The 19,691-nt window shown below is 40.5% G+C and overlaps 1 protein-coding gene across 5 annotated transcripts; it reads left to right on the top strand.

Annotated features, from left to right (window-relative positions):
- Positions 1 to 2,825: 2,825 nt before the first annotated feature.
- On the top strand, positions 2,826 to 19,363 carry LOC108501542 (tip elongation aberrant protein 3-like). 5 transcript variants are annotated; one of them, XM_017823534.1, is made up of 9 exons: positions 2,826 to 2,901; positions 3,045 to 3,152; positions 11,228 to 11,491; positions 12,251 to 12,330; positions 13,087 to 13,165; positions 14,681 to 14,727; positions 15,476 to 15,596; positions 16,500 to 16,686; positions 17,027 to 19,363. In XM_017823534.1, the coding sequence occupies exons 3-9, from the start codon at positions 11,329 to 11,331 to the stop codon at positions 17,709 to 17,711; spliced, it is 1,362 nt and encodes a 453-aa protein (XP_017679023.1). In that variant the 5' UTR covers positions 2,826 to 2,901; positions 3,045 to 3,152; positions 11,228 to 11,328; the 3' UTR covers positions 17,712 to 19,363. The 5 variants fall into 5 exon arrangements, with proteins under 5 accessions (XP_017679023.1, XP_017679024.1, XP_017679027.1 ...); XM_017823535.1 differs by having other exon boundaries at positions 2,828 to 2,901; positions 3,045 to 3,159; XM_017823538.1 differs by having other exon boundaries at positions 2,828 to 2,901; positions 17,267 to 19,362.
- The last annotated feature ends 328 nt before the right edge of the window (positions 19,364 to 19,691 follow it).

The raw sequence follows: 19,691 nt of genomic DNA, 5'->3' as shown, positions 1-19,691 counted from the left end.
AGCATGTGAGATGAGATGCTGAAGGTCCAGGCTTCTCCTATGAGCTATACAACACTGCAGTTTCTCGCTCTAACTTCTGTAAGAGACCAGGGGGCTGCACGTAAAGAAACTGACAATTTCCCGTTATTTCTATGACCACGTTCTACTTCACATTTCACTCTGTTCAAGAATGACCAAGTATATACACTAAAATGGTACAAATAAATTATTTCACCTAGAATTGGTCTAGCCTAAGTAGTCATATCCAAAACTACCTGAATTATTAAGAAGCGTAGAAAAGAAATTAGACCCAAATATTTTGTATTGAAGGATAAATACTCAAATGCTGAAAATGAGACTCATTGTTAAGGACTGAAATTAATATGAAACAATGAGTCTTTTATGTGTCTTAGTTCCACAGTAGGTAAGCCAAAACCAAAACATTGTCCTAAGACATTTTCGAAGTAGTTTGATTCATTTTCTGCTAATGAAACCAATGCTGCAATCAGCAATTCATTCAAAATTCAAGAAAAAAATTGAAAAAAAATTAAGAAGAAAAAACAATTAAGAAAAATTGTTTCAAAACAAAGCTTCAAAACAAAGCAGAATCAAAAATCCTATTACCAGAAACATAGATACTACTTGGTGTCTTTGGGATTGATACGTGCCCTCACATTTGTCCCATAAAACAGGACAAATCTTTAGCCAGTCTTTTCTTTGGTAAGCTGCCACCTTCTAGATAAAATTTTATTGGTGGCTCCTGTGCACAGGTAGAGCAGCCTTATCTTCTTGGAATGGGAGTGCTCTGTCATTGCAAAAGGCTGCAGTGGGCAGTTGAATTGATAGGATTAATACTGATTTGTTGTCCAAGGGAAGCTTTGGAGCAAAGGTGGGATTCAGAGACAATCACAATTTACATTTTCTGACACCTTTTTTTGAGGCTTGCTATTTCGGAAATAAAAAATATTGATTGAGGGGTGTTTAATTTAGTGAAACCTTGACAATTTTCATATTTGATCGGACTAGAAATGAAAGGACAACTGGCATAATCTCACCCTTTCAAAGGAAGAGTCAAAACAAAGTGCTCTCTGCAGATACTAAAAATCTGCCACCTCCTATTTCTAGTGTGGACAATACAACGACGGAAATAATTAGTTAATCTTTCGTTTAAATAAAGCGTTTGGGGGAAAGGCTAAAAATAAACACTGATTCATTCCTTGTCAGGGAAGTTTCTCCTGTCAATTATCACATTGTTACTGCTGTTTTTAATCTAGTCAGATGGTGAGATTGGCAATCCTTTCTGCAGGGGCTTCTGGGTGTTATTTCGTGGAGAATCTTGCTTGAAGGACTGATTACTGCTTTTATGGGAGCCAGTGGGAGTTTGGCCACAGTCCTTCACGCATGTTAATTTGAGGGACTTCCAAATGTTAGCTAATGATCTCAGAGTTCTTTTTATGAAATATGTGTGGGTTTGTTTTGGGGTTTTGGTTTTGTTGTTTGTTTGGTTTTTTCTTGAATTCCTAGGAAAATGCAATTAAGAGGGTCTGGAGAAAGTGCTGCACTGTAGCTCTGGACTGACCTCTAAATAACGCCCGAGTCTAAGCATGAAAAATTCAGAAGCACATATTGCTACCACACTTGGATATATTATACATAATATACTAAACCCAAATGTATTTGTATTATTCACATAGTGCAGGCCACATGCTTTGCATTGCTATGGACTGGGTCTATCTGTTGGCCTCCACCTACAGTTACTTGAAAAAGCAATTACATTCGTTCTTTTTTTTAGGAGCAATACTAAGGAAGAAGTAGTAGCCTCTGCCCCAAAGCAGAGAAACATGTCAACATGGAAAATAGAGGCACACGTGGGTGGGGGAGTTTCATTCCTGTTTTATGAAACCTTATGTACCTGTAAAGGAGAAACGGGGAAAAAAGCGAGCCGGTGGTAGCTGAAGCAGCTGAGCAGAAAGCCAAGGACACAAGTCCAAGCAAGCGGTGGGGCTGGGGCTCAGAAAAGCATGCAGAGGGAAAATTGGGCTAAACGCTGACTTAAAAGGGCTTGGAACGGAGCACACAAACAAACACCACTGCCCGTGCTCCCCCTTCCCACCGCCGACAAAAAAAATATTTATATATATATATATATATATATGTTTGTTTCCGGCTGCATTCAGGCCAGAAAGGAGATTTTATACGCTCTTCACGACTAACAGGGCAGTGAACGACCACGGCACGTTCCTCCCGGCAAGGCACAGAGCCCGCAGGACCCCAGGCCTCCCGGGCACAGCCTCCCCCGCCGGGGACCCGCCGCCGGGCAGGTCCGGCCGTGTCCCAGCCCCGAGCGCGTCCCCGCCCGCGGGACCCGCGGCAGCATCACCGCCCGAGCGGCCCCGACACCGCCCGAGCCGCCCCAGCGCCGCGCAGGCTCCGGGCAGCGGCCGCGCCCCCGCCGGCCCCGCCGCCCGCGGGAGGGGACGGTGAGCCCGGGGAGGGTGAGCCCGGGGAGGGAGGAGGCGCCCGGCTGTGCCCCGGGGAGGGGGGTCATTGCCGGGGGCTCCCGGACCCGCGGGGCGGAGGGCCCGCGGCCGGGGATCCCCCCTCGCCCCCGGGGTGGGCTGAGCGCCTGGGGCGGGGGGTGCCCTGTGCGGGCAGAGCCGAGGGGCGGCCGCGGGCTGGGTGCGCTCCCGGCCGCACGCCAGCTCACGGGATTCTGTTTTTCTTTCTTTTCTTCCCCTTCCGCACGTCCCTGTCAGGAAGAGCCCAGCCGTGGTGGGGAGCAGAGGATCAGAGGCGAGGGCGGCGAGGCCTTGCCCGCGGGCGGTGGCCCCCGCAGCATTCAGAGCCCGCCCGGTGCCCGCCGAGGAGCAGCAGCAGCGCCCGGGCGGCCGGAGCTCCGCCCGGAGGAGCAGGGGAAAGGCGGTGAGGGCTCTGAGAGCATCCATGCACGCCCAGCATCCCAGGGAGCACCGAGACAGCCCGCCAGTGCACACAGCGGCACTGCCGTGCAGCGGGGCAGGGGCACAGCTGTGCGCAGCTGGGCACAAAGTCGTTTCCATCCTAAGGTACGAAATGAAACAAAGCGCATGAAAGGAAGGAAGCGGCGTCAGCGCTCAGCAGCCACGACACCACTGGGGAGAGGGACCTGCGACTTCCCCGGTGCTGCGCAGGAGGTCCGTGGTAGGGACAGCCAGAGCTCTTTTCCTTGCTTCCAGTCTAGGAGATTCACCACCCTGCTTTTGCTCATTCCCTTTTCTACAATCAACGAGCATAAAGCACAAAATGCCTTCTACCGAGCAAAAGACAAACAAAGAAATGCAACCATCCAAAACCCAAGCCAATGTGCATCTGGCTTGGGATGAATACTGGACCATGTCATCTGGGAGTGAGAATTTTTCAGAAAGCCAGACTCCAGTCCAAAATGGACCCTGTCATTTGGAGTCTGAATATGAACACAGCTTCCAAAACATTTTTTCAGGCTTCTGACAAAAGAGTTGGTCCTTCTTTTGCTCTGGTATCTAGGCTACATTGTTCAGGCTCATGCATATCACTGGTTTTATTCACATGAGTAATTCCATTTGAATTTGGAGCGACAACGTGTATGTGTAAAGTTACTCATATGCTTTCTGTCTCCTTTATATATTGAAATTATGTGGGTTTGGTTTTTTTCCATTTGCTGGTGTAGCCCAGTGACTGTTGGCATCAAGGTTATTGTGAGCCATCATGGTTATTATTACTGTTTGTCCACTGACACCTTTGTTTTCCTTGCCAAACTAAAATCCATCTATGCCTCTCTATGCAATCTATTCCAGCTATGCAATTGTATCATCTGTTTTTATGCAATCATCTTTCACCTGACTGTGTAAATTCATCTTCCCTATAAAAGATCTTTTTGTACTCAGCTTTTCTTCCAGTGATGACTGACAGTCATTCCAGTTGTGCCATCTGAGTCTTTCTCACACAAGTCTCTCATGACTTCTTCCATACAGTGTAATCTAAATTCATACTGATTCTAACATGATATCTGGATGTTTTAATATTTGCCAGCTGGAACATTTTATTATTCTTATTGCCAAATGCCCTCTCTTTCCTCCTTCATATTTCTTCAAGCTACAGCTTCTGCTATTCTCATAACCTTGTATGTCTTCTCTATCTCATTGATACATGTTTGTCTAAGGGCAAAATGTCTTAGGGACAAGAAAAACACAAATGTTTATCTTCCATGAAGTGTGGCATTAAGTTTTAAGTGTGGGTGAACGTTTTATTAGATGCTTCTTTTCCTCAGTCAGGGAATAGAAAGAACAAATAAGTAAAATTCAGTGCAGACTTTTTGCTTTTAATGGAAGATAATAGCTTTTCACTGATATGCTCTCAGCTGTCAAGTATATATACTCTAATATCCTAATTTGTGCCTGAGGAGAGAAGGCAGGCTGGGCAGCCACTTATTCCTTTTGTCAACCAGAGTCTTTCTTCCTAACCTAGAAAATATTGTGCATTACTATGAGTAGAGCCTCCCTTAGGAAATAAAGTATTTTGAAGTTGTTTCAGCAGCAGGTCACAAGCTGTCAAGAAGATGCATTCAGTCACACCTAAGGACAGATTTATTACATTCAATCTCCAGGGCATCTGCCTACTGGATCTTGAAAGAACCCAGCTGGTTAGTTTTTGTGAAAGCCCCAAATGATGCCTTCTAGGAACACTGAAAGCTGCTATTTCCAGGGGAAGGGGTGATGACCCCTGTATTGAAATGACCTGTTCCAGTGGTGACAGGACAAATTACTTCCAAGGAAAGGGTAAAAGGCCAAATACATCTTGAGACTGTGCTATGATCATGGCAGGAGTTTCTTATTTCTTTTATCTTAAAATGTGAGAACCAGGAACTGTATTTCCTCCCTCTGTCATATATAGAGCATGAAAAATCACCTGTTTGTCTCCAGTAACTCCTGAAGAGCCGTCTTCCTGCAGGAACACTTGACAGTCAGGGTGTCCGTCCCAGCTATGTGGCAAGACCACAACAGAGACTGAGTTTTGCCTATGGATGGAGGATCCTAAATAGGATCCTAAATAAGATCTGAAAAGCAGATTAGATTCCTGAAGTAAATATTCTAATAAGGACCAACCCCCCCCATACAGTCTTTGATTATGAGCATGAACTTTTGATCAGGCATGGCTGGTGCCCTGGATTTATATATCCATAACATGCTATACTTGTGCCACCTATGGATGTGTATTTAGGGAAGCTCTTTCTCAGAAACTTCATTCAAAATTGAATTGCAGTCAAATGATTATTGCAGTGCTGGAAATCATAATTAACAGATTACCTAAGGAGATCTATTAATCAAAACTATCTATTCTGATTTTTATTTATTAAAAAGCCTCATTCTAAAAAATGAAACAAAACAAACAAACCAAACTCAGCAACAACTGAAATTTTAAGTTACTAAGGAAATTAAGGTGGTATAGATGTATCTATTTTTGTCTGTACCATAAAATATATTTCAATACTGTGGCAAAGGTAATTTTCTGATTCATATACTAGAGGTGTACATAAAAATGTAACAATCCCAGAAATATTTTAAACATTGAATTTCTTTTTTCCAGTTACTACCTCCTCCACCATATTTGGGAAATAGATGAAATATTTACTGTATTGCTCCAAGTTTGTATTTTTATATTTGTTTCATTAAAAATTAGAAATATACCTAGCACATAGAAAATACAACTGGATATATTTATACTTCTTTATTTAATAAGTTAATTTATTACTACTAAAGAACTCACTTGGTAGTAGAGATGAAGTAGTGCTACACAGCACTGCTGACTGCAAAAGATTTTCTTTTCTGGGTGAAAGCTTCTAGAAAAAACCCAAAAGACAATATATTAGCAATGTCATTTTGCAAAATTTAATTTCGGAATGATATGCAAACATATAAATTTATTATGAACTTTTAAAATTAGAGCTTTAATATTAATGTGATCTGAATTAAAGAAATGCAGTACCTTGCCTGCGGAGCTCCAGAAACAGGCAGTGAGCTTTTCTCAGGGCGAGATCTGTGATACTCTTGTCTATTTTGCAGTGAAGATGCCCGTGCCCTAGGCAGGACTCCAGAAGTAGCAGTTACATACAGAGGCTTACAGCATATAGAAACTGTAATTATATGTGGCTGTTTCAGAAGAGTCACGCCCTTTAAAATACCTGCTCACTTCAAAAAGCATTTTGAAGCACTAGATAATGTTTGCGAATACTACCTTAAACTTGTTAAAATTCAACTTAGAGTTATTCTACATAAATGTCTCACAGTTTTTCTGTAAATTTTTAATATTTCTACTCTAAGCTTTAAACAGACAGCAGGGTTGTTACTGTTTTACTTGAAAGTAACTGTAATTCTTCTGAACCCTGAAATCGGGATGGAGCCGTGTCCCCTGCTTTGATTTGTTATTTTACAAACCCTCTTTCTGTCCTTCAGCTTCTCCCTGTAAGGAGCAATACTGCTTTCCATCTCCTTCCTTTTGTCTTCAATGCTTCAGTTGTAAGCTCAGACATGTAGTAACTGCATTTTTTTACAACACAGAGCAAAGCCAGGCCCTTATTTCAATTCAGAATCCTAATAATACAGAAATATTACAGATACCCTATGGTCTTAGAGCGATTCAGACTTCTAGGTTGAAACTCTAAAGCTGAGGTTCGCTGAAAATTACTTCCTGTATTTTGAAAAAAACCCAACCAAACCTAACCAAACCCAAACCAAAAAACCCCAGCCTAGAAACAGTTCATAGCATCTTGAGTTTAGGAAATAATAAAATAGCAAACCTGAAGATACTAAAATTTATCAGACATACAGTAAAAGCATTGCAAGTAAATGTGATATACTGAAAAAAACCTGGATTTTTTAAACTATTCTAAACAAGTTGGGTGTGTTTTTAAAGCTTTGTAACTGCCTTGCAAGTCCTCAGTCAAAGTTTCCTCATTCATGCAGGCAGTCCTGATGGAACAAGCATTACAATAAAAGCACCACAGGAAGGGTTTCTATGATAAGTACAAACAGGAAGATCTGTTATTGTTTTTGAAGAGCAATAAAACATCAAGTTGCCCAGTAAGAAAATGCATGGAGAGGTTCAAGGCTTGAGTTCAGAAAACTGGGTCATTAACAAAAAATCCCCAAAACAGAATAAGATTTCCTTTTTTTCCCCCGCCCCAATATGAGTGGTTTCTTATCTCATTATATTTCAAAAGGCTCAATCATTTTAAAAATGAAACTTTTTTGAGTATATTGAAAACAGATGGAAATGAATCAAGGGGCTGAGGCAGAAAAAAGCTTTAATGAAGATCAATTTAAGCAATACTTTAAATAAATAAATAATTTGTCTGAGAAAACACATCTTACAGAAATATAAATAATTATATAATGATCATATAAACTACATTTCCTGATGTAATTCCTGTCTTGCTACATTTCCTGAATTATTTGTATTATGAAACAGTAGTGGGGCGCCATTAATTGATACGCACTCAGTGCTATAGTTACTGTACTAATTGCAGCTCTCCAGGCCCTCGACTCACAGCTCCTCCAGTCCTTTAACAATTGGGATTGATTGCACAGGAGCTATTTTTAGAATGAAATGGCAGAAGAGTTTGGAGAGCAGCAGACATTTTTGTGTGTGCTACAGCTGTTTCGGGGAAAAAAAACAGTTGGATAAAAATGTTCTGAGTTGTCTTTTTGTATATTTTTTTTTTTAATTCTGCTGAAGTTAGAGCTTCCTACTGGATAACTGGTTTTGTAGCAAGTTGAAGCTGAGGTCAGTGTTGCATGACACAGAGGACATCCCTGGTGACATTGTTCTCAGAAGAGTAGCAGTTTTCTTTTGGAAATGGCACTGTTAAGGTTGACAGTAGATGAACTCTGGTGAGCCTGGTCCTATAGAAAGGCAGTCCAGGAGTCACGTTTGCATTTTAAAATACCAGTGAGGAAAGGCAAGATTCATGATTGACTTTGTGGTTTTTTTTCCCCAACTCTGAAATGAAGCAGTTTGTTAACTGAGTGTTAGTGAGTGTAGGTCTGCTTCCAAGAATGCTTCAGCTGAGAGTAAATGGTCATGATTCCCAAAGGTCAGTCGATGCTCAAAAGGTGCGACTGGGAGGAGACACACATTCAGTTCATCCCAGATCGGCCTTTTGCTACCCCATCCAGCATTTCTGCCTTACACAGAGTTCAGCTGGGGTAGATAAACAACTAGACAGGATTTTGTTGCTATTCTACTATAGGAAATCAGGGCTGTCTTCTTCTCTGAATGTTTGTATAATAGAAGGCAAGGTTTGTAGGAAGAATAAGAGGCAGAAATATGTAGGAAGAGGGATAATGCTTTGTAGCTGAGGAAAAAAATCCCTCAAGGGGCAAGCCGATTTTACTTTTGTAAAGTATTAATAACCTATCACCTTTTTCACAGTAAATTATATCAATAATAGTAATACCTTGGCACTGTCACACAGCACTGCATCAGCAAATTGAAGTGCTGTACTAAGGAAGTGACCGTCCTCATTTAGCTGTGGAAGTAAATGAATTGGCTGTGGTTACACAGAAGCTTGGCAGAGTTAGGGAGAGAATCTGTGTTTCATGACTTCAGCTGCTTTTCCCTTTTCAATTTCATGCCAGAAAGCATTATGGACTTACACACCTGTAATGTGTCACTACTTCATAGCTGCTAATTCCCCTGGAAATGAGAAATGCACACGTTGGTAAACATTGCCTCTCTTTGTATCCTTTCAGAGAAAATACAAAGAATAGACTTCAGTTTTTACTGTAATAGCTTACAATACTGGTTTGCATAAAAAAAGAATAACAGAACTTGAGTAGTTAATCTTGCCAAAAAATGCTGCAAGAGATTTCCAGCATCTTTTTGTCGCTGAATACATTCCAGTCTTACAAATGATAAATTTCAGAGGTAAATTGGATGATAAATGAACTCAGATACATTAATTTCATATTAATATGAAATATGACTATCTTCTGTATTAGACTGTTTTACTGCAATCCTTGTTTTTCCTCAAATTATGTACAACTTGCCCTGGACTTAAAAGTTACCATTAGATAAATTACCACTTAAGCAGGTAGACTGTGGTGTAAAGGTCTTCCTTCTTTCCCCCCAGATTTTATGTTGGCACTTTGCTGACAGTTACTTCCCAAGTGGGAATGGCCACTGGACAGGGCAGCTGTGAACTGGAGCGGCTGAGTTTTGGATACACACCTTGCCTCTACACCTGGTGGAGCAGCAAAGGGGGGCAGATCTGCCAGTGCTCATCTGCTACAGCCTCGAGGAAGGAGGTGGTGTGAAGGGACAACAGAGAGCCTCGTTGTTATGGATGGAGGGAAGGATAGCTTGTGAATTTGCCTAGGACAAATCCAGGCTTTCAGGAACAAGGAAATACTTGAACACAGGAGAAAACATTTGAAGAAGAGGGTATGCTGTTGTGCTGCTTGATATATAATATATAATCCCCTCCAAACAAGGGATGTTGGCACAGAGGCAGAGTACTGAAAACTCTGTAAAACAAAAATGTTGCTTTCAGTGCAGCAGTGAAACAGAAGACATGCAGGATTCCAAGAGAAAAATAAAAAGGAAGGCTTATCATAGGAGTACATAGAAAAATAAATAAAGGGTTATGTAGCTGTTACTCAGCATGTTTATGAACATATAAACATATAAACTGTTCTACAGAACAGAAATATTTTATAGCTTTTTTCTTTTGTATTTAACTGCTCGTTCATCTTTGACTCCAAGAGAACATTGCTCATTCCTTTTTATAACACGGCAACTTTTGATGGAGATGTAAATACTTTGTATTCTCCACCCCCTTCCCTGAAATCAGACACACACAGGGCAAACGGCTTATGTTGGCCTTCCCTAGCATATGTGTGGCTAAATATAGTTTTGCACAATGAACTTCAAGGCACAGTTCATATGTCTGAAGTCACACTGTGGCGAAGTGTCTAGTAAAAACACTTGCATATAGATCAGAAGAAGAGGGCTTCATTTTACCTCCTTGGACATTGCTGGATTTGCTGGGAAAATTTCCAGCCTTTGTCACTGCTTTGCTCTATAAGGCCATGGGCAGCAGCTGACATGAATGTTCTCTGTGGATGTAAATGGTTTTACTGCTGTATATCCAGGGCAAATTTGGTATTTCTGCTGTGTTGCTTGTTTGCGTTTTTTAAATTAATTTATTTAGAAATAATTGTGCCAAGTAGGCATAGGTTTTTCACATTTACCGTGGAAATAGTCTTCAATCAAAAGTATGGATTTGCTGCATGATCATTATGGTGAGCTGTGACTTTATCTATGACTTTATCCACTGGGATTCTAAATACATGCCTACATAAACTGGAGAAGTTAAGTATGGAAAACACTGTAACTGTGGAAGAACAGGCATTACTTTGCAGTACTGAAGAGTTAACCGTGTGTCCATACTGACATAATCTCACCTATCTATTTCCATCCTAGGTTCTCAATGCAGCTGGAATGTGGCTTTCACTGGAAGAGTCTTGGAATTGGGAGACTTTGTCACCTCATTTGGTGACAGGTGTCTCCTCAGACACATTACCAACACAAATCGCAGCATTTGCTCTAGTGCTGATTGTTTTTTTTGTGTGTGTTTGCTTTGTAAAATAATCTACGTTAAAATATATCATAGCCACTTTTTTGAAGCAGATTATTAGAGGAATGTTTTCCTGGTATTTGTGTCTTCACAGAACACAGTGACATCTTGTGGCATGGGAAGGGCTAGTGTCATTTTTTCCAGATCCATCCTCATTTCAGCAGGTTTAGAGATAAAAGTCTACACAAATTCTGGACAACTGCTAATGCATTACTTTTATCTCTAATATTCACTCTTTCAATTATTTTTTTTTAAGGACATGTTTGTTTTAAATATTTTAGTAGTGAAAAAAGACCAAGCCTTGGTTTCTACCATATCACAAACCTAGGGTGTTGGAGTTTATCTCTTCAGCTCACCGATATTCTCTGGAAAACCTTCAGCTCCAGTAATATTCCTGTCCCAGCCTCACGGATATAAGACTCTGAGAGTCAGAATTTCACATGCTTTCCTTAAGTTAGTGTATTATCACAGATGGACAAAATTGTCATGTTGCTTTTGATGGGACTGAAAAGAAAACACGGTAATATTTTATTGCAAGGCAGAGACTTTTCTTTTTTCTTTTTTTTTAACCTTAAATTACTTTTTGTCTTTTTGCAGACCAAAACAGGGTTTAAGCCCTGTCTCTGATGTTTTGGGAACCTCCTCTGACATGGCTGCCCTTTACAAGTTGATCCTTGGATAAGATCCTAGTTGTCAGCATGAAAGGAAAAACTGAACACTGCGGCTGGAAATCTGCCCCCCAGCAGAAGCCCTGTCCCTGCGATCGATATAAACACGCCTGTGTCGTTTGCAGAGGGTTTGTTTATCTCCATGGAGGGCGGAACATGACCAGTCTGAGGGATTTTTGGCGCTACAACATCGGTGAGTTGGTCCCTTCACCTGTATGTCAGGATTAGAGATTCTACATCCAGTCACCATGAAATTGGGGATACTCCATAGTTATCAGATTATTCCCATTTAAAGTATCTCCATAAAAATAATGGATAAACTGCATTTTGTTCATTGGGCAGATGGTATGTGTTCGCTCCTGTTGCAAGCGTCTCAGAAAGTTTAGATTTTAGTTCAGTTCCTTTTGGGTTTTTTTGTTGTTTTTTTTTCTTGACCAGAAATACTGAGTCATTTAAATTCTCCTGGTTCTAGCAAGGGATATCAAAGAGCTTTCCTGACTCTCTTGTGCAGGAATAGTTTATGCATGTAAAAGAGCACAAAGGCAACACATGAATACAATACCTTGTAGGTTTACATTAACAATGCACTATCAAGTATGACCCTTTGTTTTATTTGACTTAATATGTGGTCTGACTTGTACAGTTGTTGTTTCTGAAATAAACCAGAATTTTCCCGGAGTTCATTATCATGGACTTGTTGAGTTTTGATGTAATAACAATTAAAATACAAGCAGTAACAACATCAATTTCTATTACATTTAAATTTGCTAAATAGGAAAATGCATATATTTAACTTTTGGGAACTTCTTGTGAACTAACAGAGAGGAAAGATGACAAACCACTTCATTTTCCTCATTGAACTGGCAGCACAGCCACATTCAAAGCTCATCTTTTCACCTTTTCTCAAATGTTTATGTCAAGGGCACCACTTAACTTCAGCTTTGGTTTATAGCGAAAAATGAATGGGAAATGCTGGATTGCTCAGGAGATGGTCCAGAAGAATTGGAAGAACATTCAATGGTGGCTTATAAGGTAGTAGACCAAGATTTATATTATCCATATCCTCACATTTTATTTCCTACTATACAATGCGATAAAATGCCATAGATTATTGTACAGAAAATACTATACCCAGAAAGTATTTTTGTGTTGGTGCAATTCTGGATGTAGCTGTACCAATGTTTTGGAACCTTTCTGAATAAAGTGACAGTAATTTCCTCAGTCAGTGCTCAGTATGTAACAGTAATACAAGATAAAGACCTTGGCAGCACATTCTTTGACTTAACTGTACAGTTGTAACAGTTGCTCTGAATTCATTTGCATGATCAGCTATGGCATAAAAACATTCACTTAAGAGCTTGCATAGAAGAGGGACGGGGGAGTGAAGGCAAATAAGAATTACAGCCTTGTCTGTGAGGGGAAAACAGAATTTAGGATATCGGGAGCTGCAATGCAATGAAATATTTCTATAAACATGCAAAATCTAATATTACCTGAGCAGTGAGTCAGAGAGCTCCAGATCCACATCCTTGAAGCTGTCCCAGGCTGACAAGGAAGTAACTGGTTCTGGAATGCTGTCCCCGTTAGAACAGCAGAATATTCATCAGGGTTTCCTACTGGGAGAGAATAAAGACATAATTAAAAATTGGTGGCTTTTTGGGATTGCCTCTTTAATTGTTAACAGATCATCATACACATTACTGTTAATTATATTTTGGTGATAGCAGCCTTTCATTTAGGAATTGTTTTTAAAATTATTTTCAGTGACAAATATTTTTCATTTTGCAGGGCAACCTGTATATTTTTGGTGGGATGGTGGATTCTGCTTTCACACAAGCAAAAATTCCTCTCTGGACATATGACACTGGTATGATACACAATAACCAGTTTTTTTCTGTGGGACATTCCAAGTCCATAGGTACTAATAAACAGTAAGAACCAAACTGTTTTCTGCTGCTTGTAGCATAGCCTTTCCCCAAGCTTTACAAGACGTAATCCGTGTAATACTGTGTGCATATTTTCCCCCTAAAATTAGGCTGTTAAGCTATCAAAAAGTCAGCTCTTACTTCAATTACAGAATTGAATGTGAAAGTTTTATGTATTTTAAGGTCTCAGAATTTCCATTCCTCCTGCCTCCTTTTGAAGTTTACAATTTGATCATAAAACCCAATAATTCATGTAGTATTTAATTTTTTTAATGTTACATGAATTTTAAAGACCAAGCCCTTTGTTTTATTATGGAAGAAAGCAGTTTAGTAAAGTATATCTCATTTTGTAATTTTACTGAAGAAACACATAAGCTGGAGCAGGAAAAATCAAGTATAATTAAATAAGAAGGTGGGAAATTACCATCAACATTTTATAACACAGGTTTTCTTCTCGTAAGAACAAACATTTGGGATGTCTTAAGTGTGTATTCTAATAAAAGCAGTGCAGCATTTGAATTTAATAGCAATGTCATAATTGATTGTGTTCTCCCTTTGGAAATCCTGCCTATAGTAATGGCTGCTTATTTTGATGTTGGAGGAGGAAAGAGAGAGATACTGAGCTCTTCTTGAGCTGGTAAATCTTGTGACCAGACCAAGATTTAAGTTTCCTGGCTTCTTTTGCTACTTCACTATGTAAACTTAAATCAATGGGGTTTTTTCAATCCTTCATTTGTGTGTTCCACCATTTGTCTGAGATACCTGCTAGAAAAACAGAGAGCCTCAGATAGAACATATTTTAAAGGAGAAAGCATCTTATTACTCACAGTATTTATCAGTGAAAATTGGGAATGAGTTATTCAAAATCTGTTGTGTGTCTAGCTTTTTCATAGTTATTATTTAAAATCCTTTGGCAAGTACAGCTTTAAGTAATGCAAGCTTTCACTGCGTTCTCATTCTACCTCTGGTGCTGGGTACCTGATATTTCCTCTCCTTCATGGTGATCACAAATCTGTGATTTCTGACTGTTATTTGGGTGCTACCCTTAGGAGATCTATGAAAAAGAACAAGAAAGAATAATGCTGTTGTCATAAGGATAAGTAGAAGAAGCCATACGTTCATCAGGAAATCTGGGAGTCCTGCAAGTTCAGATAATGCTGAAAATCACAGGTTACTTCTGCATTGTGAAATTTAGCCTTAGGAAACAGGAATACAGTATGTTACCTCTATGATTCAATATCAGATAAGGATACAGGAAAATCATTCCAACTGTGTCTCCTGCGAGTCTCTTGGTGCTGCTGTCTTAGCAGGGAGCAGATTTCTTCAACCTTGTCAGTAGAAAACGCCAGGATGAGACTTACTTGAAAATTAGATCTGTAATTTGAAAAATTACTGTTGGAGGAGTGTCCTCTTGTGGTCCAGGAACTAAACTGCGCTTTATTAAATCAATCCCCTAGATTCCACAAGATGGACAGAGTGCCGTAACGTACCAGCAGAGAAGGAGGTAAGGAGCCAGGAAGTGGGGAATGTGTGAATCAAATGCCTGTTGCTTTGTTGATTAAACAGATTGCTTTGAAATATGTTCCCCCAAACAGTTCCAATCTCATCTCTTCAGAGACATGTGGCTATACTTTATTTCTTTGCACTTTCAATAACTAAGGCTTTTTCCTTCTTCAAAACAGTGTTTAAAAATACTGCTCTTAAATTTTAAGTCGTATATAAGAAGTTAAGTCCTCTTCTCTGCTGCTGCTTCTGTTTTTCTGAAATCCTTATCAAGAATACTAATTTTAAATGGAATATTGCAACCATACGTGAAGCCTGTGCTTTTAAAAGTAGGGTTGTGAAAACAGATTGGCAGTCACACTAATACATTTTGGAATGTGAAGTGCTGCAGCATTTTTCATTTCTTCAGTCTGAACACGTGGACTCACCAAGTTACTGCCACTTCTAATTGAAACCTGAGTGGAAGCGTTTATGTCTTGGTCTTCTGAGATTGGTTTTATATCACTACATGTAAAGAATCACTCATTTTTTGCTACTGAAACTTTGTCCTCAAAATGTTTCTACACCTTGAAATTACACACAAAAAATTATTAAGATGTGACACAGTTGCTGCTCTGGTTACTTGTGGTGGAGGACTCAAGAGAAAGTTTGGGACTGCAGGGTCATTTGTGGGGGAAAAAAGGGTGTATTTCCAAGACAGACATTGCTACTGATATGACTTAACAGGCTTTTGTCTTAAATTGTTTTAGAGCTTGGCACCAGCTAACAGAAAAGGTCACAGTGCAGTAGTGTACCATTCCAGCATGTACATCTTCGGGGGATACTTTGGCATCAAAGGCATTTCGCAGGAATTTTGGACTTTCCATTTTGGTAAGTTAAAAAACTAGGATAAGGTTTTGATCCAGTATAAAACAACAACTGCTGCAGGAGAGCATGGCCTTCCCTGTTAGGAAAATTCTTATCAGTAGAAATGCTGTAAATTAGTTTTGGCTGCTGTTTGGCAGCATTTAATGATGAATTCTGTCAATTCAATTAATACCCGGCTGAAATTAGACTATTACACTGGAAGAAGTTTTACAGTATTTGCCAGTTTTAGAGGAAAATCAGGGATAATGCTTTGTTCATTATTCACTAAATTCTTCAAGGATTACTAAAAAAATTCAGGAGCAGCAGAGACCCTGACTTCAGCCTATTAATGCCATCTTTTGAGTCTCAAATCTCAGACTGACCGTGGGGAGCCCAACCTTTCAGGAGATGCTTTCATTAGCATATTCATCACCAATCTGGTGTTGCAAACCAGATGATTCCCAGAGACTTCTTAAATGGATAACTTTTGTTATCTGGTGGCCATTTTGTCATTATTTTGAAACAAATGATGGGTTTATCTCATCCTTCATTCTCTCACAGGGAGAATAAGCACAGACATTAATGAAGTTTTTGTTGACTGATTTTTCCCCTCTTACAGCCAGGAAAGTATCTTTCTGTGTCAGAGTTAATGAATTGAAAAAGCCGTAGGAAAAACTGCTCTGTAAATAAAATTTCCATGGCATCTGTCATATAGCATCTGACATTTTCATTAAAAGTTTATTTCAAAACCGATTTTTTTAAATGCACTTTTTCAGTGTCAGAATTTAAGCTTTTAACTCATACTGAAATAAGCTCAGAGCAGAAACCTTTATTCTCCAATTGAATAGTTACTTTTTTCTTGAAATAAATCCCTTCTCAAATACTCAACTAAATCTGAACCACCTATAAATTAGTATTTTCTTTCAGATACAGGAAAGTGGTTGTGTGTTTCCAGCCCATCTCACAACACTGGTCCAGGACCTCGGCATGGCCATTCCGCAGTGGTTTATCGTACCGGAATGTACCTCTTCGGAGGACTGATGGGGCTGAGTGAGCAGAAGGACTTGTGGAAGTGGGACTTTGTAAGCAGCAGCTGGTCCAACATCAGAACAAGGTAAACTATTTTATGTGTTACACTACATGAGCAGAGAAAGAAAGAATTCATCTTATCATTTGATACTGCAGGCAGGTGGAGGGGGAGGCGGTGCCCTTTTGGCGGATGTAGGAATTGCGCAGATCAAGATATGGTGCTGCTGCCATCCCTGGGGCTCCAGTTGGCTTTGCTCAGAAGAGCTATTGGCAATGCGTTGATGCAGCTGTCAGCAGTGTAATTCTGATGTCCCAATGCAGCTGTTCAGCAGCCATTCTTCTGAGCCAAAAGGAAAATGGAGGCTAAAATCAGCGTTAAGTTTCTTGTTGGTCTCCTCTTAACTGCTGCTTTCTCTTATATTTAGCCAAGGACCTCCTCCAGTGGTAGGTCATGCTTCAATAGTCTGCAAAGACTCTATGCTGATTTTTGGTGGAGGGATTTCAAATTCCAGTCCTAATGATGACCTCTGGAAGTATCATTTCCATACACAGACATGGAAGAAGCTTAGTAGTACTGCAAACTTTCCTCCTAAAATGTATCACTGCATCTTAGGAATTGGTGTTGATTTCCAAACTACCTCAGATTTCACTAATACATCCCCCAGCCACTGGAAGAATGATCAGAAGGGCTGTGGCCAGCTGGTGCCCATCCCGAGGCACACTCGCTTTGGCAACTACTTCCGCCAGCGGCCCACAGACAGGGCATTTGGCAGCAAGGAGAGCAACGCCATTGAAATGAAAACCTTCAGCTTGCCTCTGGAGCCAGTGGGCTTCCGTGCATTTCAGACCACCTCAGAGGCAGAACTGGACCCAAACAGAGACACAAGCCTTTTGACAAAGGACGAGTCTCTCCCTCTGTTTCCCTCTTCAGAGAGAGAAACTCTGGCTGCCGCTCAGGTTGTGGGTGAAGAGGAGGGAAGTGACTGTGGGTGCGCGACCGCCGGGGATGAACTGGGCAGCAGCACCAACACCCTGCTGCTCATCGGGGGCAAACCTTTGTCCAGCTTCGCTGAGCTCTCCTTCAGACAAATGGAGTTCGATAGCTCGTGATCGCTTTGATTACAAAGTGAAAGAATAAATTTCCACCACCGTGGCAGTAGGTGGAAAACCAACTGCTTGCAACTGTCTTCAGCTTCCTATCAGCATGCTTGGGAAAAAAATAATTAAACCTTCTCATACTTGCTGTGAACAGATTTTTTACAATGTTAACGAAACCCAACATATATTTAAGTCACAACTTGCATGTAAGTTGTGATTTCTGAGAAGAGCTTGTTGGAATGCTGCTCTTTTTGTTACTTTTCTTCTGGTCAGTTCATATCCTTTCAAATTGCAGTGGCTGATGCTGCCTTGAAAATCAGAACTACAAGTAACCCCTACTGGCTCCACAGCTGCCATTTCAGGGTCAAAGCTTGCTCATTTTGCACTTGTATTAGAGGGAAATACGGTCACATTTGAGGGATTTGATCAATCTTAATGGCAACATTCTCTAAGTTTTTTAAGATTTTGTTTTCTTGAGTGTTATTTGCACAATATATTTGCAACAAGAGATAGCCTTACAACACCACAGAAACCAAATGAACAAGTTAGTGAGTGAAATCTAGAAGATATTCAAGGATTGTATATAAACCACGAGTGCCCCCTGAAAATCATCTGCAGCCTTAGACCAGAGGAAGTACATTATATCTGGAAGAACAAAGGAATTGCCAAGTGAGTGTTGGCTTTAATGACTGAGCACAGGATCAAAAGGGTTTTACTTCCCATAACGGGGTGGGGGGACAGAAAGAGGAGGGCTTGACAGGAGTGGCACAAAGCATGGGCTGTTCTGACTGGTAACTCCTGTTTTAGCCACAAAGGGATTTCTGCTTTTCCAACTCCCATCTCTCTGTTTGTCAACTCAGGTAGTGATCATTACACATTTCTCCTTTATCTGAGTAAATCCTGAGTTCATGTATAATTTTTCTTTGCTGAAAAGAAGAAGTGGGTTTTTTTGAAAGATAATATTGTCCAGTGTTCCAAGCATTTATTTCCATAGAAGTTACTAAGATATGGCCTTCTGACAGAACTTCAGCCATCTGTAAGAAATGCTGCTGCCTGAAACGACTAAAAAGTGTAATACTTCTGAATATTTGAAAAGATTGCTTTTCCTAAGTTTCATAGGAATAAAGGATTTCAAGTGAGAATGTTTACAGATACTTTTCATCATCTCTTCACAAGTAGCTGTCACATGAATTCAATGGGAAAATTATAGATGAATTCGCAAAAAGCTATAAGAGTTATTTGGACCATTCGTGACCCTTATTTGGAAACAGAGAGGATTGTACTCTTCCATTTAAATAAAGCCTGCTCTGTTTCCTATCAGTGTGTGCTTATTTTCTCTACTTTCACAAATCTAAAATATGTATTTGTATTTTCAAACTGAATAAAGAACTTACCTTTCTGAACAAGGAACATGATCCCACAAGCCCCAGTCATCTCCTAGGACTTCAGCCAGCCTCGAGGGTTGCCCAGGATTTGAATTTCTGCTCCAAGAACAAGAATTTCCCAGTTTGAGGAGGTTTGTTCAGAAAGGACTTCAGTACAGCGACTGAGCTGAGCATGTACTGAGCACTGCAAGCTTAAATCAGCAGCTTGTTTTCCTTTTGCTGGCTGACATGTCTGTTTTGGCATTATCCTGAGAGCTGCCATAACATACTGGCTTTTATCAAGGATTGACAAGGGAAGGAAATTTAACTGGAAAGGGCAACAATAAACCAGTGACTCTTCCAAGTCACGCGAAGGCCTCCCGGCAGGTAGAGGTATCCTGGGGATGTGCAAGAGCCCCAGGAAAATGCCATCCAGCCTCTGTCACTCCTTTCTTCCTCCCCCCTCAAACTCTCTTCCCTTTGGCAGCCCCACAAAGGGTTTAACATTTACTCAGAGCCAACGCAGGCGGGACATGAGCCAGCCCAAAGGCAATGGCTTGGCACGGGGAGGAAAAAGCAGCTTGCAGAGTGTGCCCATCTCCCCATCTCCTCCCCTGGCCTCTGCCCG

Source organism: Lepidothrix coronata, unplaced genomic scaffold, assembly GCF_001604755.1.
Source record: "Lepidothrix coronata isolate B3197 unplaced genomic scaffold, Lepidothrix_coronata-1.0 Scaffold103, whole genome shotgun sequence".
NCBI lineage: Eukaryota > Metazoa > Chordata > Aves > Passeriformes > Pipridae > Lepidothrix > Lepidothrix coronata.
Note: the sequence above shows the minus strand (reverse complement) of the source record. Positions and strands in the feature narration are given on the sequence as shown.

Bases quoted from the DNA above. Each gene is read 5' to 3' on its own strand.
- LOC108501542 (XM_017823534.1), top strand. From the start codon at position 11,329: ATGAAAGGAAAAACTGAACACTGCGGCTGGAAATCTGCCCCCCAGCAG. The intron at 11,492-12,250 runs GTGAGTTGGTCC...TTTGGTTTATAG, and splicing joins TTTTTGGCGCTACAACATCG to CGAAAAATGAATGGGAAATG. The intron at 12,331-13,086 runs GTAGTAGACCAA...TTCATTTTGCAG, and splicing joins ATTCAATGGTGGCTTATAAG to GGCAACCTGTATATTTTTGG.